The sequence below is a fragment of the Eubalaena glacialis genome, chromosome 8, assembly GCF_028564815.1.
Source record: "Eubalaena glacialis isolate mEubGla1 chromosome 8, mEubGla1.1.hap2.+ XY, whole genome shotgun sequence".
Lineage (NCBI taxonomy): Eukaryota > Metazoa > Chordata > Mammalia > Artiodactyla > Balaenidae > Eubalaena > Eubalaena glacialis.
In genome coordinates, this window is record NC_083723.1 from 81,161,279 (window position 1) to 81,185,533 (window position 24,255).

Genomic DNA, 24,255 nt, shown 5'->3' on the forward strand with positions numbered 1-24,255 from the left:
AGGAGAATTTTTAATCAAATCAAAATATTTATCAAATGTCCCCTATCAAAATTCTTAGTTTCCCTCAATCACTTGGATATGTGAAAGGATGTGCTTTTAGTATGGCAAACACACCCAAGAAGATAAGACATTTCCTTTGCCTATCTCATCTGCAAAGTGCTTTGTGTAATGATCCAAGGGCGTGACGAAATATCAGAATTCAGGAATGGACAGATGTAATGCCCAGAAAACACGTTTGTGAAATTCAACCAGTTAAGAACTCTGTGGCCTTGAATTTGACAGTGATTCTTTCAGAAAAAGTCTCCCCTGGTTTTGAATTAAGTTACACTAAACTAGGAGAGACCAGTTTCTTGTTCCCTTTCATGTAGTCTCAAGTTTTCTCAGGAATCCTTCAGTCTCTCCCATAGCCATGCTCCTTGCCAGGAACGTGGTAGATCAGGGGTCACAATCTCTCCCTCTGAAGGCTGTGAATGGCTCACATCCACACATTTTAATTATTTATAAAATTTATTCTCAAATCTCTTTTCAAAGACTTTCAGGGTTTTGGGAAGAATTGTCATATTTCTTTCCTCATGTGTTTTTATCCTCACTTCTTTTTCATGTGGCACTAATTCTCTTTCTCTCATGATACTTCCCCTTCTCTGGTTTCCCATGTAATTTGGAATTTTCTTTTTCTTTTTCCATTGAAAGGGGAAGGTAGCCCTAGAGAAATCAGGGTGAGGTTATCCTGGCTAATCCTTCTCCCCACACAGATCAAACGTGTCCAGTTCATCTCCCCTTCCAAGTTCTTCATTAGGTGAGACCTCCATGGACCAGCCAGAGAGGCCCCAATTGCCTCAGGACACAATAAAACATCTGGTTAAGTGTGCAATGGGAGAGGAAACAAAGAATTCCTTTCTGAGGTCAATAAGCCAATTGCAGGAGCTAACCCAACCTCACAAAGCAGCCCACACAGCAACAGGTGGGAGCCTCTCCTGGGACAGCTGTGCATACCCACTGGCCAGGTGTGACATCAGCCTGCAGCCCAGGAGGGCTCCATCTCACCCCTCCTCCCCTGCCTGCATGCCAAGCTCCCAGATATCCAGAAAAGCAGGAACAAAGCTCCAGCAAATTCACGAGTGGCATAGGAGAAGCCTCTAGAAGCTTGTATATCCTGCATTCGAAAGTCCTTAGATTTTACTGCTACCAGTAGAAACCAGGCAGCCAATGAGGCAGCAACAAGAGGAAGAGGCCAGGAGGAGAGGAAAGTGGAGGAGGAGAGAGAGGAGCCATCAACACATAAAGTGCGATCAACCGGGCTTCCCTGGTGGCGCAGTGGTTAAGAATCCACCTGCCAACGCAGGGGACACGGGGTGGAGCCCTGGTCCGGGAAGATCCCACATGCCGCAGAGCAACTAAGCCCGTGCGCCACAACTACTGAGCCTGCGCTCTAGAGCCCACGAGCTACAACTATTGAGCCTGCGTGCCACAACTACTGAAGCCCATGAGCCTAGAGCCCGTGCTCTGCAACAAGAGAAGCCACCGCAATGAGAAGCCCGCTCACTGCAACAAAGAGTAGCCCCCGCTCGCCGCAACTAGAGAAAGCCGCGCACAGCAACAAAGACCCAAAGCAGCCAAAAATAAATTAATTAATTTTAAAAAATACAATCAACCAATCAAATTTGCATCCACATGTCAACATCTGTCCTCCACCTCCTCCCTCTCAGTCACTAAGGCAAAGCACAGCTGCCTCTCTTCCAAACCAGCAGACACAATCTCACTGTGACCCTTAGTGTTCTTTTGAAGAAAAACTTTTTTAGCACATGCACATTGGAATCACCTGGGTATTTTAAAAAATATTGATGCCTGGCTTCTGCCCCCAGACATTCTGATTTAATTGACCTGGGGTAGCAAGTAGATATCTGGATTTTTATAGCTCCCCAGGCAATTCTAACGTGCAACAAGATTTGGGAACCACTGCATTATTAGCCAGGTAGTTCCTAGGATCCATGCCCTACACACTCTCAGAACAAATCTCTCAGAACAGGCTCCACTTCCTCCGGGGGACCCATCACCCTTTTGTAAGGGACAAGTTCAGATCCAGCCAATATTTATTGCGCACCTGTTATGTGCCGTGCCCTGTGGACAATACAGTATGCATTGTCTAGCTTAACCCAGTTTGAGGAGCGGGGTGCTGTTCCTGGCAAGTACCTGTTCCAAAGGCACAAAGCTGTCTTGTAATGTAAGTGTAAACTGTCTGATCTTTATGTTCTGTGGCTTCCTGCTTCCAAGATGCTCCTCAGACGGGGTGATTGACAGGTATCACTGTGTTCACATGTAAGAGAGGATGATTTGATAAGGCCACAGGTCATGAGGGGAGAGTGGAAAGAAACAAAGATCCCAGAGGCTCATCCCATCGATAATGAACACGTATACAAACTTTAAAGCGGCTAATTTTTTATGAAAAGTGCAAAAATCATGTAAAGGTTAAAGACATGGGCTCGTGAGCCATACAAATATTGGCCTCAAAAACTAGCTATGTCCCTTATTAGCTGTGGAACTGAGCAAATTATTTATCCACCCGAGCCTCAGTTTTTCCATCTCAGTATCTACTGCATGGGGTTGTTTTGAGGATAAAATGAAGTAATACATGTAAAGTACAAAGCACGGTGTCTTGATAAGTGTAATCTTTTTTTTTTTGGCTGCGCCTCATGGCTTTCGGCATCTTAGTTCCCCAACCAGGGATCGAACCCGTGTCTCCAGCAGTGGAAGCGCAGAGTCCTAACCACTGGACCACTAGAGGAAGCCCACAAGCAGCAACGAAGACCCAATGCAGCCAAAAATAAAATAAACAAAATAAAATAAATTAATTTAAAAAAAAAAAGAATCATTTGAGCTAAAACAGACACAAAGGAAAGCTTCCTGCAGAAAATGACGGGAGGCCAGAGACTGTTGGAAGGATGAATAGGAGTTAGCAAGGTGAACAAAGAAGGATGATGTTGGGTGGGTTGGAGTATATCCTGGGGAGATCCAAGTTTACAGTGTGACCCCACCTTCCTGGGATTCTATGCATATAGAGATATATAAACTCGAAGCTTAAGTTATATACTGAGCACAAAAATTTATTTTCAGGCAGTATGGGTTTGTATTCTCAGGACATGCCAAGTATGGACATTAGTCAAGACTAAACAATAGGCCTAGAGAAAGAGAGACTTTCAGGTATGAAATACAGCAGTGATGAACAGCAAGGCACTGCACGTGTCACACTTCCTGGGCTATAAACACGTCTCCTAGTCTATGAACTGCCTGAAGTGAGAACAGGTACTGGATTTTATTTGCATTTTGATGCTCAGAGCCTAGCACAGTGCCTCACACTTAGGAGATGTTCACTTGATGTTGGTTGATTGTTTGGTTTGTTGGTCCATTGGTTGGTTGGTTGATTGGGTGGGTGAATGGATGGATGGATGGATGGATGGGTGGATGCTTGGATGGGAGAGAGGGAATGTAAAGTGTCTAGAGCAGTGTCTGACATAATAAATTGTAATTATATATTTCTATTGCCCTACAGCATAAACACCTTAATTTTCATAAACACTAAAATAGTTGGGTCTATAAATTCCTACTCATTTAACCTATTTTAATACAGTCCTTGGAATAGTGTTTTTCTTATAATGGAAAAAATATAGCCATTGTTTCACATACGTTTTGTTTGTGCAGAGAAACTAAAATACAAATGCATTCTGAATAAAACCTACCACCATAACACTGTAACACCACTGAGCATTAATCCTGTAAAGAAGACTTGTTGATTTGGCATATACCTGAATAAACAGATGTGCTTGGTCCCCAGGGCCATTAGCTTTTTTACTTTGGGAGTGGAAGGGACTTTCACAGACCATGTTACTAAAACCTTGCTTTGGATACTATTGCTGAGTAACAAACCATTTCAAAACTTAGTCGTGTAAAATATCTGTTATATTACGGTTACAGGTTCAGTGGATCAGGACTAGGACAGGGTATCGTGGGGATAACTTCCTCTGCTCCATGCTGTCTGGGGCCACATCTGGGAAGGCGCAAAGGCTGGGGGAATGTGATGGCTGGGGACTGGAATCATTGGGAAACTGCTTTGTTCACATATGTGGCCCCTGACGTGGGATGACTTGAGCACTGAACTTAGCAGGAGTGTAAATCAGTGTCTACATGAGTCCTCTCCATGAAATGTGTTTCCCCCAAACTTGGCAGCCTCAGTATAGTTGAACTTCTTCTAAGACAGCTCACAGCTCCAGTGTATGGGTTTCTACGGACAAGGCAGAAGCTGCATTGCCTTTTATGACCCAGCCTTGGGAATCATGTCATGTTGCCATCATATATTCTACTGGTTGAAGTAAACACAAGTCCATCCAGCTTTCCTGGGAGAGGACATCCACCCCATATCTTGATAGGAGGAATGTTTTTGCAGGACTGTTTTGTTTTTGATAGGAGTTTTGCAGCCATTGTTAAAATACCACACCCCTCATTCTTAGAAACTGAACCCTAGAACCCAACAGAAGGAAATCTTACCTTAACTCATTTCATCACCCTTTGAGCCTCATTTTTATTGACATGTATTATTCGCTTTTTGTGAGGGAAGAATTGGATCGCCGACACCCCCTTATGCCTGGAATATGCCGGCAACATGGTGGCAGGAAAACCTCCCCCCCTTTTCCTGAATTCAGTGCTCACCTTGGATGATGCCAATTTTGAGAGAAAAACCCTTGGCACCAGATTTCTGTTGGACCAGTAGCAGGAGGCCTTCTTAACGCAGCAACAGAACCCATGTTAGGAAGCCAGGGCCAAGCAGTTGAGCCCGGAGTAACAGCCGACGACCAAGCAAGCGTGCCCAGAGCAGTGACACCCCCCAAGCTTCCACCTGCCCCACACATGCACTCCTTCTCCTTAGGATCTTGGCAGCCGGTTTTTGTGCTTTTGCCAGTGTGGAACGATTTTCTGGAAGGACTCAGGGCAGCAGGCAAGTGGGCAGTTTCCTGTGGATTCAGATCCTTTAGGACATGTCATTTGGGGCTAAGAGACTGTTTCTTATACATCAAGGAGTTTTGGAAAATAAGGTGGGTGGACGCCAGGACCTTGTGTCAGGGCCCAGAGATCTTGGGACTTCAGACTAACTGGCACCAGGGAGCTGAGAGGTCAAGATATGGAATGCTGGGATTCAGATGACACCCTGGGCTCTGTCCAGAGAGACATCACAGCAACGCTAAGGGACCCACAGGAACCAGCCACGTTGTGTCCCATTTGCACTGGTGTACACATCTTGGAATGAGTGCCCAGAGGTGGTGCTTCCTGCCCTACCCGCCTGGAACCGACGTCCTACCGTGCACTTTAGGCCATCAGCTGTGGCCAGTCATCCTGTGCTTACTTTGCCTCATGCTGCCTTGAATGACTTGCCATGTGGCAGAGAAAGAACCATCTCCATTCCCCACAGTGTCACTCAGGACCAGTTAGCAGAACCAGTACCAGCCTTCTTAAATGTACACCATTCAGGATACAGCAGGATCACTAGCTAAGCTTATTTAAAGAGTAGCTGTTATTAATGATAATCATAGGTAGCCTCTGTGAGCCCTTGTTGTGTTTTGGTTACTGCAAACAATGTGGGTTATCTGTTTTAATCCTCAGAACCATCCTGAGTTTCGAGGATTAGTGTCCCAGACACTAGTACTGCTAGATACTCATTGGCCATACATGGTTACAATTAAGTTTAGAAAATGCTGATACTTCTAAATGGTAATATAAAAGGTAATTCTCCAAGAAGGGGATATATGTAGAATTTTACAAACTTCTTTAATCATAAAACAACTGGGATAACTGATAGTTTAGAAACACCATTTTGAAACCTGAGTGGGTCACCATAAAATATGTTTAGTGTTCTATGAGTTCAATCTAAGAACTATTTGGAAACAAATATAAGTCTAAATCATTATAGCTGGATTTAGTGTAACTGTCTTTGAAAATAGTTACTGGGGATATAACAAGGATGGCCTGGTGACTCCTGAAAGTAGCTGATGGTTTGTTTTTAGAAATCTGTTATCTGCTCCACAACTCTCCAAAAAAGCCTGCCGCATCACAGGAGCAAGGAGCATCCTGTGCTCCCCACACCCAGTCATATTGTACAAGGTGAGGAAGCTGAGAGTGAAGATTTTGAGCCCATTCAGATGTTCACAGGCTGTCCTGCTGCTGATCACCCCGTTCCCCAGGAGTCTTGAAGGCTCTTTCCTGAGTGCCATGCTGGAGCCCAGGACTAAGGTGACCAGCCATATTTTAATCCCCAAGATCAATATAAGCTCCAATTTCTTCCTTCATTCTGTTTGTTTTTTATAAACTCACATCCTAAAATACACCCCTGTTACCTTTGTTCCTTCTGATATCATCAAAATATTTCAGGAGACAAGCCTACTTTTGCAGCATTTACACATCTTCAGTGCAACCCGCTATGTGTTCCACCGTATGCCTTGAAGAACTGCCATTTGTGGTTAGTATACTTCTAGCTTACACTTAGCTCTCTGTTGATTCTGCTTGAATTTAAATGACCATGCGTTTTTTAACTGTGGCAGATCAGAAAAGAATTTTTTCTCCATATCACATCAAGTAAAGGTAGTCTTAGTTAAACTCAGTTGTCAACACCTTCCTAAGATTAGGCCTTACTTTGAAAGCATCACCTGCATAATCGTTAAAGTTAATTTATTCATTAAATTATATATGCATATATACATATAAAACGATGCCAGGCATGGATCTGAGCAATTTACAACTCACAACTTAAATTGCACATTTAGTCGTCTGTGAGGCACTACTATTATTATCCACATTTCTTATTTGAGGGAAAGAGGCACAGAGAGGCTAAGTAACTTGGCATGAGGTCTCCCAGCTGGGAAGGGTTGGAGCAGGAATTTGAACACAGACAACTTAGCTCCAGAGTCTTTACTCTTACCAAGGAATTCTTAGCAAACAAACACCGTTGTATTTGCCGTTTCTATGACCAAGGGGTTTGATAAGCTCGAAGCATTTCAACCAAAATAGCACATGGTCAATTACTGTGTTAGTTTCTTATACAACTCTTCAGGAGATGGCTGGAAACCTTCCTTACTGATAAAAAGTAAAAATGGAGCCCTATTCCATTTTTATTATTATAAGACTGAAGTGAAAAAATTAAACTAGAAAACATTTAAATTATTTAAAATAGAAGCTCCTCGATCCCAAATCATTATTGAAATATTACAAAAGCTAAAGTCTCATAGGTATATTATACATGCTAGGATGTAATTTTGGGGGGTTGAATAAATTTATTTAGAGAAAAATCTATGTTATGCAAACCTGATATTTATTCCTTCTTCTTTTAACTCCTGACTCTTACAAACAATTATATATAACAGAAAGAGTATTTTTATTTGAAAACTTTAATTTCAAGGTCAAAATCTCTTCAGAGGTTTAAATCTTGTTTTTACACAAAATAGTGTTCTGTCTTGCATTTTGAAAAGATTTTAATTCATATCAAGAGATGCCATAAAATGGCAGGTATTAAGCACCACCGAAAGTGAATCCTTTCTTAATACCTGCTAGGTTAAGAGTTTTCATGTCTAATAACATTACTTAACCACTTGTTTTGTACATCTTAGTTTCTTTAAATATATTATAGCTGTGAGATCCAGACCACAGAAAACTCTAATATTTTAGATTTATTTGGTTTCTAGTTATGCCTAAAACTTACATAATTTTCCCTCTAAGGTAAAGACCTCCTAGTACAAAACAAAACTGATGCACACTTGGGGGAAAAAAGGTTTTTGTTTCTCTGTGGCAAGTTCCTCCTTTTTTTTCTCATTCCAGTTATAATGGTAATTAATTAAAGAAATTATGAAAGGTACAGAAAATATATACATTGGGCTATTTCCTTACAGTGATTTCCTATGCATGGGGCTTTTTAAATATATTTGTAATCATAGTACATGTATAATTTTGTATCCTGCTTTTTTCACATAGTATATTACAACCATGTTACTGTGCACTCTTCACAAACATTATTTTTTATTGCAGCATGAGCATCATACTTATTTAGCTATTTCCTAAGGTTAGGACATGCACAATATATTCCATTTTTAATATTAGAAATAATGCTGCCATGAATGCCTTTCTGTATTTAGGATCATTTCCTTAAGATAGATTCTTAGAATCTATAATTCTTGAATTACAGAATATTAAAGGATATTAGTATTTTGAAACTCTTGATACAGATGGCCAAATTACTTTCTGAGATGATTTTAACAGTGTACATTGTCTAGCAATTTCCTGCCTATATTTGATATGCTTTTTAGTATGTGTGTATGTGTGTGTGTTTTAACTTGTGCAGCCTGGGAGAGCATGGATATTGACCAGATCCATTGCTGCACAGTGGAAAGAGCTTGAACCTGCCCTCCAAGGACCTGGCTTTTTGTCCTGACTCTACAACTAACTGCTGTGAGAACTTGGGCAGCTAACTTACCTTAACGTTCCTTGTATAATGGGGAGATTTGGCCAGACCAGACCCATTCATTTATTTATAAATCTTTGCTGAGCGCTTTTTGGTTCTTAATGCCAAAGAGATTAGAAAATATGAGTGCAGTGTCCTTTCTCAGGATATTACATCCTCCTGGGGGACAAATATGTGGAAGCAGAATCACATGAAGTTTAGGAGTATGAACTACAGAAGCAACTGATCCTGTGTTTAAATCCTACTTATTAGCTGTGTAAGCTTGAGCAGTGAGAAGCCTCTTAGCTTCGGTTTCCTCATCTATGAAAAGGGGATGATATGTTTGTCACAGGGCTGTCGTGCAGATTGAATGAGACAGTGGTTAATGTGCCTGGTGCAATATGTGTCCAGTAATTGTTAGGGTTGCTTTTTCCTCTTTTGTTGCTGATATGAATCTAATATATTTGGTAAGTCTTAAGTGGCAGGGAGCACGTGTGCAGAGGCATGGCTTCACAAAAGAATATCATATGTTCAAAGAATGGGTCCTGGGTTCTGAGCACTGAACAAATGTGGAAGAGCAGTAAGCAGCAGGTGGAAGGTCAGGGTCACTGGCCACAACGAAGGTGCTTTTCAGTTCTAATAGGCCATTGTAGCCACTTCACAGAGGTGGATGGACCTCCCCCACCCAAAATTTGCCTTGATGTTGATACTGATGATGCCACGTGCCCATCAAGAGGATGTGAAGTCTTATTACTCACATAATGAGACTTTCTGGAGAGAGCAGGACAGATTCCCCAGCAGGTCTGGAAATGGCCTGAGAGAGCTGGGAGGGACAACTGGCTTAGGGCTGTGTGGTGCTTGGCGCCGGTGGGGGGAGGGGGGCTTGGGCTAGAGGAGGGAGCTGCACCCCCAGAGGCTTGTGCGGTTTTGACGTCCTGCTGGCACCAAGGGAGGAGGCACGCGGGCCTTCTGATTGACATGAAAGCGTCAGCAGTCATTAACCCAAATTGGAGTCAGACTCTTCTCCACGCGGGCTATGGTTTTATGATGGACAGAGGGAATCACAGTGGCTTTCTTCCCTTCTTAAAAGTAAAAACATTCTCTCTGGACCCCACCTCTCCCCACCCCTTTTTGCTGTTCCTCTCGCTCCCACCTTCTCCATTCCTAGCTTAACAATAGTCTCTGCTCCAAATGCTCTCTCCTCCTCCTGTTCTCTCTTAAAGCATCTGCAATCAGGTTTCCCCCGCTGTTCCTTGGAAACCGCTCTTGTCAACGTGATCATTCACTTGCCTAAAAGCTGCTAAATCCTATGGTCCTTTCTCAGTCCCCATCACACCTGACCTGTCAGCGGCACTGGGCACAATTGGTCATCTTTTCCCTCGGCTTCCAGGATATCAAATTTGCCTCCCCTTTCTCTTTGGCTAGTTCCTTCTCAATTTCCTGACCTCGTAATGCTTGGGGTGGCCCAGGTCTCAGTCCTGGGGCCTCTGCAGTCCTCTGTCTGCACTCACTCTCTTGCTGTAAATCCCTCTGGTCGTGGCAACTCTCCGGAGTGTGTCTCCAGCACCCACCTCTCCCTGGAACCCAGGTTTGTATGTCCAGCTACCTACTCAGAGTTCATACACTCCAAACGGAGTTCTGCGCTTCCGCCTCACTCTTGCCTCTTCCATGGTCTTCTTCATCTCTCGTAACGGAAGCGTCATCTCTCGAGTTGCTCAGGGCCCGAACTGCGCCGTTATCCTGGAGCCCTTCTGTTACCGACCAGGGTTCTTGGCCTTCCTTAAGCAGTAGAAATTGATCAGAAGCCAGACAAGAAATTCAGGCAAGGCTTTATTGGGGCCCCTGCTGCATCAGGGGCAGCCAGAACAAACAACAGGATCGCTTGCTTGCTTGCTCGCTGAGGGGGGGGGCAAGCTTGTTTCTTATATGGGGTGAGGGTAGGGGTGTGTCCAGGGGTCGGGCCAGAGGGGTGGCTTAGGTGGTCTGCCCATGCCTTTGGTGGTGCTGTGTGCAGGGGGCATGCGCAGTGCCCTGCCTTTGCTCCAGGCTCTTCAAGAGCGGCAGTTGGGCTTTTTGGTCTTTTCTTGTACTTTGTTCATAATTTGCCCCAACTGCACATGCACACAGTTATTTTTAGTCCCTTATAGTTTCTTTGTATTTTGTTGCTCCAGGAGACGTTTGTCCAGGTACAAGCACTGCAGCAAAGGGTCACAGGTCCCAGCCTGGCTCACTTCCTCTTTTTCTCTCTCACTCCACATCCAACCTGTCAGCTGATCCTCTGGGCTCCACCTTGAAATGATACCCAGAATCTGAGCCCTCCTCACCACCTCCGCTGCTCCCACCCTGGCCCAAGCCACTGTCTTCTCTTCCCCTGGATTTCCATAATAGCCTCTAACTGGCTGGCCTCCCTGCCTCCACCCTTGCCCTCCTACAGTCCTCAACACAGCAGTCAGAGCGATGCTTTTGAAAAGTAATTCAGATCATACCACACATCTGTTCAGAGCCCCGCAGTGGCGGCTCACGTCACTCCGAGTAAAAGCGAAGCCCTTCCTCTCTCCCGCCAGGCCCTTGGGAGCCTCACCTCTCCTCCTCGTCCACGCAGCTCTAGCTACTCTTGACCTTTGCTATTTCCTGAACGTGCCAACCTTGCTCCTGTCTCAGGACCTTTGCATTTGCTGTCCCCTCTGCTTGCAATGCTCCCCCTCCAGATATCAACACGGCTCACCCACCACCTTCTACCAGTCTTGGCCCAGGTGTCACCTTCTCAATGAGGCCTCTCCTGGCCATCCTGTTTTAAATTGCATCCTCCCTCCCCATCACTCTCTATCCTGTATTTTTTTTGCTTTTTAAAACTTTATTTCAACATAACTATACTTACAGAAATACACTCATATCGGTAATTAGAGCACAATTTAACTTATCCTACACATTTTGGACCAGAAAACTTGGTACATGGTTTGCTTTAAAAAAGAAAGAAAAAGCATTTGCAATCTAGTTTATTTTTCATCTATTACAAACGTATATAAAAGATCCACCATCAAATGCTGCTAAAGCAAACAGCATGAACCTTGAGAAATTAAACTTTGGTTTGTCTCTGAAAAATAACACGTATTGCACTGTAAAAGTTTATAAAATTGGTGCAACAAAACATTGTTGTAATGTTTCAATGCCAGTTCACAAATTTCGATAACTAATGTCTATCCTGTATTCTTGTTTATTTTTCTTTGTAGCATTTATCACTTTCTAGAATAATATATAATGTATTTACTAGTTTTGTTTCTTGTCTGAGGGCAGAGATTTTTGTCAGTTGTCCACTACTGTATCCCGTTGACCTAAAACAGTGCCTGACATATGATTGATACTTAGTAAATATTTGCTGAAAGAGGGAAAGAGGGAAGGAAGGAAGAAAGGAAAGAAGGAAGGAAGGAAAAAACTATATTTAAACATATTAAAGAATAATTTTATTGCATTAAAACATAGCTGAGGTCAAATTGGATGTGGTCATTTCAGACTGAACTGTCCCTCTGCAATATTCATGTGTACACACTAGGAATGACAGTGTCTCTTCCCAGGGCTGGGCAGTGGCTGGTAGAAGTGTCTGCATCATCACACGTATTCTGACATTCCACCTGGGAACGGGCTACAGGGCCATATACTTGGCATAAGGCTGGTCTTCCCAACACACAAATATGAGGTTCAATTGCAGAATTTGAAAATCCCAGTCACCACTCACACAGGAGGCCAGAAATCATCTTAGGTTCACATTTGGAATGTGCAAGCATCCGTATTTCAGAACTCCTGAGTTGGTAAATATCGCCAGGAACTATATTGGGCAGGATCAGCTGCACAGCCGTGAGTGGCCTCAAGGACTGTTTTGTTTGGGTGATTGTTCACTGTAAAAAACACAGTGGGGGATTTGAGGTGTTTTGTGTGTGAAATTTTGAAAAAACATTTAATAGGTGTCTCTTGTCATTTGCAACGTGGGACAGTTTGCATGCAGAAAACAGCTGGTTAATTTGATTTTTCTCTTTCAGTAAAGGTGCATCCTAATCCAACTACTGACCAAAGAACCTGGTGGAAAAGCAGCTTGAGGCTCTATGTGGCACATTATGCTCTACAAATTGCCAGACTGCAGTATGGCAAGAAAGTGTAATTCAGCCAACTTATAGCCTCTGGCAGAGATTTCTCAGGCTCAGTTGAGTGAGCGACAGTGGCAGGGAGGGGGTAGGAGAGAAATACATTTGGATTCTACTATACTGTTGGGTGCCATAAGCCAGAAATTGAGCATCTTTGACTTTTGTAATAAAACCCCTAAATCAATCGTTTTGGGTACCTACTTCTTTGGCCGGAGATGGGAAGGCGCAAAGGAAGGAAAATAGAAAGAAAAGGATATAAATACTGAATAAGAGAAGAGAGTCACATCAGGCAAGAAGGAAAATAGCAGCTGGGAACTTTGTAATAGCTGCTTCTCCCTTAAAATTTGCATTGCCTGTTTGGGTCTTAGTTTTATAAAAGGTTACCTAAAGTGTCGTAAGGCAGTTTTAGCAATTTGATTCCACAAATGCTCCATTCTCTTGAAAATAACCTTACTGTCCTTTCTGAAACTCAGCATTTGAGAAATTTGACTACGATTTTTAAAGTTCTTGTGTAAGGAAATGGGTTACTACATTCTGATGTAAACCTCTTTTTTTCCTCATTCAAAAATTGTGCACAGAAACAAAATGCCAACAACTACATGTTGAAATGTGTGAAATGCTTAATGCAACCAAAAGTCTTTCCCTGTAACGGGGAGTAACTTTTGTGTCTACATCGAAGCAGACTGTGAGAAACAGGAGCAATTAGCCAAAATCGTTGACATCAGCCTCAATAAAACAGGTGGAGAAATGAAGTGGGAAAGACAGCAATTTCAACATTTCACAATCAATCACCCCAGGAAGCATCAGATTATTTACATGCTTCCAAACAAGGTGGTTTGGTGCATTTTGGAGACCACCCAGGCCTTCAGTTTGGGATGAACGCTGACTTTTGTGAATGAAGGGAAATGAGTTGTAAGAGAGGCTGCAGGACCGATCCTCCAGCCTTTTTGTGTCTCTCGTATTGAGAGTGGCCCTCTGTCCCTGGAGAACAATTAGAGCAGCAGCTGGGCGTGTTGTGCCATCAGAGTCAAAGGTCTGTCCTCCTCGGACCAGGACACAGCAGATTTGGAGGTCACCGGGAGTTTTAGGAGACAGCCAGGTCAGCCCTTGATACCTGATGCTTTGACAGACTCCAGTAAAGCCAGGATTATTCAGCTTTAACTGGCACGTTGGTGGGAAAGATGGCAGGGTCCTACCCTAGTCTCTCATTTCTTTGGCTGTCATGGGAATGAGTTTGCAGTTGAGTCATATCCCTCTGTTGTCTTTCTCCTCTTTCAGGACTGAAAACCACAAGCAAAGAATATAGCAAACACTAATGGGGCAGTTCTTAGGCAAAGCAACAGAGATTCGGCAGTATTGGGGAAATGTTCAGAGTTCATAGGATCAAACAGGCTGGGCTTAGTAGTGTTGATAAAAGAAAACTACCACTTTGATTATCATTCAGCAATTTGGGATTTGGGCTTTTTCACTTAGTATTTCTGGTTTTTTCACTTGCAAACAAGAATAGAGAACCAGATGTAGGATGCCACAGCAAAAACCACAGTGAAAATCTCTGTGCCCCTCTATCCACTGTCCTCTCATAAGCATTCTCTCCATCTCTCTCTCTCTCTATCAAACACACACACACACACACACACACACACACACGGGTGTGTATTTCAAATACTGAAATAATAAGTAGTAAGCATACATTTAATATACCAATATCCAGCAATTAAAAATATTTAAGTATGACCCAGAGAGAGTGAAAACAAAAGGAAAAAACAGATTTCTTACCAGCATTCTGGGCTGAATGAATGACTGCAGCATATTGCTGGGTGTCTCTGAATCTGGGCTGGATTTCACATTTTGTAGCTTTGGGGAAATAATGTGCAGTTCAGACTCATCACTCAACCCCAGAACCTCAGATAGATGTGTGGGAAATACACTGATGGTCTAAGCAAGAAAATAAAAGCAACCTTTTAAAATTAGAAGTTATTTTGATGGAAGGCAAGAAAAATAGACTGCAAAAAAGTGGGTTTGTTTATTTTCATGAGACAAAACTTTCATGAGAGCTAACGTTGGCCTCATGCTAGTCACTGGAGGTATAGCTAGTAGAAGAACTCAGGGGGGGGGGGGCCATTTTAAAAGTTTGTAATAAGTCCTCTAGGAAAAGAGAGGAGGAATGAGCCCCTTGTCAGCTGTGAGCGGTTTCCACTGCTGATCTGCTGCGACAGGAGGGCCAGGGATTTCCATGGGAAGAAAATCAGGAGAGGGACTTCCCTGGTGGTCCAGTGGTTGGGACTTCACCTTCCAATGCAGGGGGTGCAGGTTCTATCCCTGGTCAGGGAGCTAAGATCCCCACATGCCTGCCACCAAAAACCAAAACATAAAACAGAAGCAATATTGTGGCAAATTCAATAAAGACTCTAAAAATGGTCCACATCAAAAAGAACTTTAAAAAAAAAAAGGAAGAAAATCAGGAGACCTGATTCCATTCCCCAGGACACGCCCGTTAGGACCTCGGTTTCTTCATCTGTAAAAATGAGAATAATGATTCCCGCTGTACCTTCCTCATAGAATAGAGATGTTACCGAACCAAACTTGGGTCCACTCACCCACGCGCCGTAAAGCCAATCTACTGATGCCAGGTTGTGATGAAGGAAAGTGCAGCATTTATTGTAAGGCACCAGACAAGGAGTCCAGGGCAGCTAATGCTCGAGAGGCCCAAACTCCCCAATGGGTTTCAGAGAAGCATTTTTAAAGGCAAGGTGAGGGAGGGATGTTGCAGGGTATATGATCAGCTCGTGCACAATTCTCTGATTGATGGTGAGGTAACAGGGCAGTGTCACAGGGGTTAACATTATCAATCCTCACCCTCTAGCCCGACTGGGGGCTACATGCTCATGGTCATCATGTAGTTAACTTCTTTCATTTGGTAGGGGCTTTAGTATCTGTAAAGTGACTCAGGAATGTACATCAGATACTGTTATCTGTGTACTTCTGGGAGGAACTAAAGATTCTGTGACTGCCATATGGCTGATTTACTGTTTAAATTGTTTCCAGTTCTCCTAGCCCAACTGCTATTTTTGTCACTACATGTTCACATCCTTTCAATCATTAATTCTTGAGCCAGGCTGTTTTTGTGTGACTCAGGGGAAGCCTTGGAGACTACATCTTTTCTACAAACAAGAGGCAGGCAGAGGACATGGTGGGGGGGGGGTGGGTCTGTCCTGGGAAGGCCCCTAGGGTTCTAATTGGTTACAGAGATACCATATAATATAATATAGTCCACAAATATACAATGGTACTTTTAATGTTATTCTAGTCCTAAACTTGGTTGTGACCCTTAGGGCCTCACCCTGGGGCAGAGTCCCCCTGTTACCAGTACCCCTTCTTGTGATACCAAAAATCTGATAGCTTGGCCAAAAGAAAACCCCAAAGGGCATGGCCCCTGGATTTTATATCAGAGACTCAAAAGAGTAAATTGACTAGATGAATAGGTAGTGATGATGATAAACCTCTATAGTGGTACTTTGACTTCAAGATATCTTATAGCCATGGACATTCATTCAGCAAAATTTAGCAAGCACCTACTTTGTGCCACGTTTGAGGTATGACACTGGGGTTTTAACTGTGACCTGAGCACACACAGTATCTGATCTCATAAAGTTAGCAGTCTGGGGAGGGTCGTAGGTAATAATTTAAAAATCGTACTGCTAGGTCATGGTTATATATTCTTAAGGTGGCGGGAAGAAAGGGTGGAGGGTGAGGCTGGGAAGGTGGCAGGGGCTGGACCACGCAGACCCCTATAGGCCATGGTGTGGATTTTTGCCTTTAAGAGTCTGTGGAGTTCTAAGTGGCATGATGGGAGGTGAGGGAGGGGTGGGCGTGAATAGAAGCATTTTCACATTCTGTGTTTGAAAAGGTCTTGATTCCTATGGTGGGGTGGTTTTCAATAGCATTTACTCCATTCATACTTCCCTCTTCTCTGATAATCCCCCTGAATTGAAGCGCTTGAGATTATTGCAGTTGTTTTCAATATTAGGAGCACATTTGAATCCCGTGGGGGATTTTTTTTTTTTTTTTAAAGCCCAGGCCCATCCCCAGAAATTTGGATTTCATTGGTCTTAGGTGGAGCTTGAACGTGGCTTTTGTTTGTTTGGCCATTTGTGTTCCCCAGGTGATTCTAATGATCACGTAAGGCTGAGACCCACAGGTACAGAGGAAAGCACAAAACGGGTCCTCAAAGTGTGGTCCCTGGAGCAGCAACGTCAGCGTCACCCGGGAACTTTTCTCAGGCAGATTCTTAGCCCTGATCTCACACTGACTGAGCCGGAAACCCTGGAGCTGGGGCCCAGCAGTCTGTGTTTGAACCAGACCTCCGGGGGTCCTGAGATCCACCTAAGTGTGAGAAGCACTCACTGTCGAAGGTTGCAGGCAAGAGAACCTGGAGTCCGGACCTGGTTCTAGATCTAGTTGTAGAATAGCTCTGTGATGAGGGGAGGGAGGTGCAAATCATTGAACTTCTCTGACCCTCAGTCTCTTCAGCTATAAAAAGAGCAGGTGGGATTAGGTGAGCTCAAAGGTTACCTATGATGTTAGTCTATCATCTGTGCACACGAAAGCTAACAAAGTCTTTATAATATACTTTTTAAAAATCTGTATTTTTATATAATAGAACCAGAACATAATCACTGTAGGAGGCTCAAAATATACATGAAAGAATAAAGAAGAAAATAAATGTCAATTAAAATTTCTCCACCTAGAGAGAACTGTTGCTCCCTCCCAATTGTTTGGTGTGTTGGAGATATTTTGGTGCTTTTTCTTCTGATATTTTCTGCATGCATCTACTTACAAAACTGAAATCATGGTTCAAGAGCCTACTTCTCACCTAACATTATATCAGGGGCATATCCCTTCATCACTAAAAGTGATTTTAATCATCTTTGTTAGTGTCTACCTAACGTATAAACATTACATGTTTATACCGTAACGTATTTAACCTTTCCCCTGTCTTGGATGTTTAGGCCTTTTCTCATTTCTTGTTATTATTATGATGAATATCTATCTATCTATCTACGTGTTAATTCTTTGTCTGAAGACCTTCTTAAGACAATCCTAGAAATAGAATCATTCGATCAATGCACATGAGGCATTTGATACATTGCCAACCTTTTTCCCCAGCAATGGGGCACTTCTTAAAAACACCATCAGTCTGTTAGCGAGCTGTCCTCATGACACCGTCACCAGCATCAGTAATATTGATTTTCATTTCATATACTGCCACAAGGCAGCAGATGCCTACATCTACAGGGTAGTATTGGTAGCAGGGGTATCGCTCAGGCTTTCAACACCCAAGGGGGGACCCAGACTCAAGAGATGGAAGTGAGAGGGGCCCCAGGAGGACTAGGACCGGGATTGGAATAGTGGGGAGAGACTGTCTTGGGATTGATGATGACACTTTCAAAAAGCCCTCCTTAAAATGTACCACAGGAATTTACTTGAAGTCTATGGAAGAATTGCAGATGGATGGTAAATCACCTTTTCTAGAAATTGGTACTAAAAAGGCAGACTGTTGTGGTCCCCAGAGGCCAAGACGTGGGTCTGCCTGCAGCCAGGTGGAGAAGGGGCCTTTGATTAGACGAGCTTCTGAGGTCCCCTATGGATTTAAGATGCTAGATTACTAAAGTCAGAGAAGAGAGAAGGGTTTCCTTTCTTGCACCATCCTGGGCACTTTATACGTACACATGCACCCCAACAGGCTTCGTTTCCCCATGTTTTCCTGCCCAGTGACCCATTCGTGCTTCCTTGTCTTCATCTGACAAACTTCCACTGCCTTCTCATTACCTGATTCTTTCTTGGATCCAGGATCCTAATCATAGAGACAAAGAAGAGTGAGATGCCATGCATAGAAAATAGAATCCAACCCTTATTTATAAAAAAGGAAAAGGGAAGTGGTGAGCTTATGTCACCATTTATTTATAGCCCCACCTACTTCCAGAAGTATCTTAAGTCATGGCTGCTTTGGCAGAGGACTCAGGGGGAAAAAAAGTCTCCTCTTTAAAAACCAGACCAGGGAACACCAGCCCTGTGAGTTGTTAACGGGTTAACAATGGGGAAGAGAGTAATTCTGGCATTTAATTCCTGAATATTTTAAAATGTGAACTTTATTTGGATGAGAGGTAGTTTAGAGGGTGGTTAAAAGCATAGATTTATTGTTATACCCAAAAGAACTGACACAGGTGTTCAAACAAAAACTTGTTCAAGAATATTCTTAGCAGCACTATTCACAATAGCCAAAAGGTGAAAACAACCCAAATGTACATCAACTGGAGAATGGATAAACAAAATGTGGCACATCCATACAATGGATTATTATTCAGCAATAAAAAGTAATAAAGTACTGATGCTACAGCATGGATGAATCTCGAAAACAAGCTAACTGAAAGAAGCTGGGCACAAGAGACCATAGATTGCATGATTGCATTTACATGAAATATTCAGAATAGGCAAATCCATAGAGAAAGCAGATTAGCCATTGCCAGAGTCTGGAGGGAGAGGGGAATAGTGAGTGACTGCTTAATTGGGTAACAGGTTTCATTTTGGGTGATGGAAATGTTCTGGAACTAGATAGTGGGAATGATTGCAGAACTTTGTGAATGTACGTCATGCCACTGAATTGCTGAATTATACACTTTTAAATTGTTAAAATGGTAAATTTTATGTTATGCATATTTTATCACACACACAAAAAATAAACTTATTCTTGGGGGGGGGGGGAAGCATAGACCTAGTTAGTTGTGCCCAGGTTCTAATCTCAGCTCTACCATTTACCAGCTGTGTGACCTTGGGCAAATCACTTAAACCCTCAGTTCCCATTTCCTCTCAAAGTGGGGGTAACTGTAACAGTACCTACCTCAGAGGGTTATAAATCTTAAATAAGCCAACATACGCACTTAAGCATATAAGCAATATAAGCATTTGCTTAGCATAATACCTGGCACAGAGGAAGCATGCTGTAAATATTTGTGTTATTAATCTAACCCCAGTATTCTCAACTGGGGGCAGTTTTGCCTCAGGAGAAATTTGGCAGTGTCTGGAGAGATTTGTGATGTCACAATTGGGGGATGCGACCGGCATCTAGTGGGTGGAGGTCAGGGATGCTGCTGCCTATCCTACAATGCACAGGACACCTCCTCCACAACTAAGAATTATCCGGCCCCAAATGTCAGCAGTTCCAAGGTGGACAATCCCTGATTTAAACGGAGCATGTAGGGACATGTGCTTCATCTAATGAATATATGAATAAAAATACGTCAGATAGAAATTTTTGTTCGAAAAAAACTGCCAGCCTGTCTCTGTGTATAGAGAACGTGTGTTAGACTTTGTGAGGATGTAAAAGAAACCCAGCCTCAGTCCTGGAGGAGCTTGGATAAGAAGAGCTCTGTGTGTGGAGGGCTGTTTAAGAGGGAAGTTTTTACCAAGAGACTTTTGTCATCATTTTTCCTTTAATAAGAGGTGTACTGGACTGAATGTCAATATTATGACGTAGTATGAGTGTGTTTCATGTTTGGTAATTGCAATCATTGTTGCTTTTGTTGTGGTCATCCATGTACAATGCTTGGTGTCAGTCTATTTATCTCTTGTAAAAATAAAATACAGTGTGTATGAAAAAAAATTGTTAGAATTCAAAACTATATGTTTGAAAATCAGTAACGATTTTTATAAGGATCAAAATTCTGCTGTACGTGCCTCTTAAAATTCCTTTCATCATGGATTTTATTCAAAATTCAACCGGTTACCATTTTAAAGGATAACAGACAAGAGGATTGCTATCTTGCTCTTTATATTGGGCTCTTAATTTCTTTCTAATTTTTTTGATAATCCAAAACAATCCAAAATAACACATTATTTTCATAAAATCCAGAATTTCCCGGTGTGTTCTGTAGTGTATATAGGCCCAATGCAATTATATACACTATTGGTAAAGTTGAACTTAAATGTGTTCCTAAATACAAAATAAAAATCTAAAAATGCATTTACCTATGTGTTTCATTATGCAATTATGCCCTTTTAAGAAAGAAATGGCTTACCAGATGCAAGAATACTTGGAAGTTGCATAATATGTTTTTATATTTAATAACAGAAAATAAGGTAATAAGTGATTTTTTTGTTGTTATATATTTTTATATTCTTATTAAATTACATATTCATTGCTTAAAAAAAAAAAAAAAAGAGGTGATCTGGGGTCATCCACACTTCTCACAATAATGCTTGCTCAGATGCTAACGCTTAACAGTTCCCTATAAAGACGCATCTTAAGTGAGTGAACAGTGTCTGTTCACATATCTGAATGTGTCTTGTGTTTGGGTAAATTCTATTGAACAAATATCTGAAAAAGAAATCACTGTCAGAAATAAAAATTACTTGTTATAAGTAAAGGCACAGACACAAGAAAAATATTAAATCTTCTTGTATTCAACCACGCACACACCAAAAAGTAAAGGAGACCCCTTTTGCCCACTTTCCATTTAAAGAGTTATCAGATTCCAAAACCATATATCCATATACTTAGTCTAGTTTGGATCACAGAATATCTTCTCACACAGAATGACTCACCATCAGAAGGTCTGTCTTGATTTGCTAGCAGTGAAGTTTGGGAAAGGGACCCTTATTCCTCCTCTCTGTCCTTTTGCCTTTAGGCTAAGTATTGGAAGACTGTTAAAGGCATGCCAAACCTTCAGTTTGAGGGCCATGAGGAGGGCAGACCTCTGGAGGTTCACACCCTTGGAAGCTAAAGCATGGGGATGTGTGGGGCAAGAGACCCCACTCCATGCACCACCTTTGCACACCTTCCTCCATAACTCTGGTTTCCTGTATGTATAAGTGCTTTCAACAGCTTATTTAGTGCTACTATGGCAGGGAATCTTACTAGACCCTCTTGTAGGAGGAAGCAAAGGTGAACCAGACATAGAACATGTCACACGGAGTTCTCAATATGGCAGACCATAAGACCTGTTATAAATTACTCTAATAAAGTGATAAGTGCAATAAGAAAAATGTGGGGGAAACACTATGGGATTCCAGAGGAAAGTGTTTGCCGCCAGTGGGGAGTTTGGAGAAGTCTTTTTGGAGAGGGTGGCATCTGAGTTCGAATGTGAACATTGGTGGATATGTAGATGTGGAAATGATGCTGGAAAATGCTAAAGGACAGAGCAAACTACCAAGGTGGGAAGTTGACTGTGTCGGAGAAGAGGATTTGTAGCATTTGTGGCAGGGAGTATAGGGAAATAAATAAGATGGATAGATTGAGATGAGCTCATGAAAAACCCACAATGCTAGGACGCAGTCAAGCCATGGGGAATGAGTGACATTTTCTGAGCAGAGGTGGAGTGGTGACTGGACTAAGGCAGCTGTTGTGCAGCTGTGTATAAGGTGGACTGGAGAGATATCAAGGGTCTGAGTTATTGTGAGGCAAGAATAGTAAGGAGAGGCCAGACTTGACCGATATTTCAGATAAAGCATTTGGCAAGACAAAGTAAAGGAGGCAGCCCTGCACTGCTTACCTAGGCGCTTGGACATGGGGTTCAGAAGCACGGGTGCTGGATGCAGATGTTTTGGGCTCTAGTCCTGGCTCTGCTGCTTAAACCAACTGCATGTCCCTGAGATACCTCTTGATGTCATAATCTCTTCATCCACAAAATGGGAATTAAAGTCTTGTTTTACATACACATGAGAAGATTAAATGAGTAAGTGCACTTAACACATTCTAAATCTCGTCTGGCATAACATAAGTTAATGTGCTCAAAAGCCCAATGTAAAAGTTGGCTGTTATTATTATTGAAAGTAAAAAGAGGATGAAATGAGAGGATGGACTTCTGAACCAAGTTGGAATGACAGTAATTGCCAGGAATAAAGAATTACACAAGGAGAAGATTGATCTTTTATTACTCTCCCCAAGGCTGCTTGGAGGGGCTGGAACATGGGGCCACATAGAGGATGGGGTGAGATTCATGGACAGTCCCATCTACATCACGGTCCAACCATCTATGTTCTTGTTTTCTAGTTCCAAAAGCATTGATCTTACTGTCTGGCATTAGCTGCATTAAACCTTGCCAACAGATTAGGAGTACTCCTAAGACATAATGATTTCCTCACTTCTATCAATGCAGAGACCTGGGACCAGAAAACCAGGGTCCCAAGGGAGACCATCAAACAGATGATGCTTTTAAGAGCAAGGAGGGCATTAGCTTGGATACTAACAGAATTAACACGGAAAAATTTTTTTTCAAGAAAAAAAACTATGATGTTTTGGTTTTAGTTAAGGAATCTTGTCTTGTCTTTGTATGGAGGGAGCTGTTTGTGGTTGGGTCGGGGGAAGATGGGGGTATCCAAAATAAGAGGCAGGATGGGAGCAAGACATCCTGCCTCTTATTTTGAAACTTTGACTGCAGAAACCAGAGCTGAAATGCTATACCATTCTCTTATGCCTCATTCAGTGGTCAGACTGTTCTAATTTAATGCGTGCATAAGAGTAAAAATTAAGCTTTCCAGTGCTGGGGCAGATTTTTTTTTTTAAAAGAGATGCAGGCTTTATCCCCTATAAGATTAAACATTAGGGTTTAAAGGTTTAATCTGCTGGAATTCAGCCCAGGATGGGGTTCAGAGCCCCAGAATAATTGGATACAGCCTCAGGCTTTGAACATCAGAGCTGGTTGGAGGTTGTGTGTGTGTGTGTGCGCGTGTGTGTGAAATATGCTAGCGAGCGTTTGAGGTCTCTCCTTGGCAATGAGCTGTGGCAGGAGGAATAAAGCTGCCTGCCCCTGCCTCCTGCATTGGTTCCTCAGTGGCTAACTGGATACAGCTTCTGGGGGGTGCCGTGCTCATGAATGTTCGCTATTGTTCCAGGCACACGTCGGCCTTAAGAAATAGCACAAAACAAAACAGGCCCGTCCTTATTCAGATGCAGAGCCCCCTCCATCACTCAAACCGGCCCTTCCAGGTCACATGCCCGAGGCCTCTGCAGACAGGACGCAGCTGCCTCTAATCTGCTGCCTAACATTAGCCGCGGTTCAAAAAACCTGACAGCGCTGAGCTTCCCAAGGCTCCGCAGAGGAAACTAGAAAGACCTGGGGTCCGGGCACTATGTTCTCCGAGGAGCTGTGGCTAGAAAATGACAAAAAGTGTGCTGTGGTTCGGAAGCCTAAGCAAGGCAGGAAACGCCAGGAGCTGCTGGCTGTGGCCTTGGGGGTGAAGGTGGGAGTCAAAGGCAGCTTTCTTTGGCCCCCTCTCAAACTCTTTGCCTGTCCACAGATCTCCTCCCTGGTCCGAAGGGCCGCCCTCTCACACAACGACAACCACTTCAACTATGAGAAGACACACAACTTTAAGGTAAGGGAGCCTCTGCTTTCTTTCTTCTGTTATAAAAGGGCAGGTGGAGAGCTCCAGTTTATGCTTTCCATCTGGTCTTTGATGGTAAAGTAACGAGACAGCAAACTCCTCTGCTTTCCACATTTAGTTACTTGCTTTGAATCAAATCAAACGGGAGATTTCAGAAAGCAGTTTGCTTGATGCTGATGCTTAGAAACACCTATATGTATGTTAACTTAGTTCTGGAGAACTGGGCCCATTTCCTCTTCACATTCCCACGTCCAATGAAAGAAA

At 42.8% G+C, this 24,255-nt stretch overlaps 1 protein-coding gene across 4 annotated transcripts in view; it reads left to right on the forward strand.

The window, feature by feature from the left end:
- Positions 1–24,255, forward strand: part of CHN2 (chimerin 2) — a 323,464-nt gene that overhangs the window by 265,445 nt on the left and 33,764 nt on the right. For 3 of the 4 annotated variants that reach the window (XM_061198631.1, XM_061198629.1, XM_061198628.1), the window contains one exon: positions 23,905–23,982. The exons of the other annotated variant lie outside the window; for it this stretch is intronic. In XM_061198631.1, the coding sequence (XP_061054614.1) occupies positions 23,905–23,982 (78 nt within the window). The remainder of the gene's footprint in view (positions 1–23,904; positions 23,983–24,255) is intronic. 4 annotated transcript variants of the gene reach the window in all.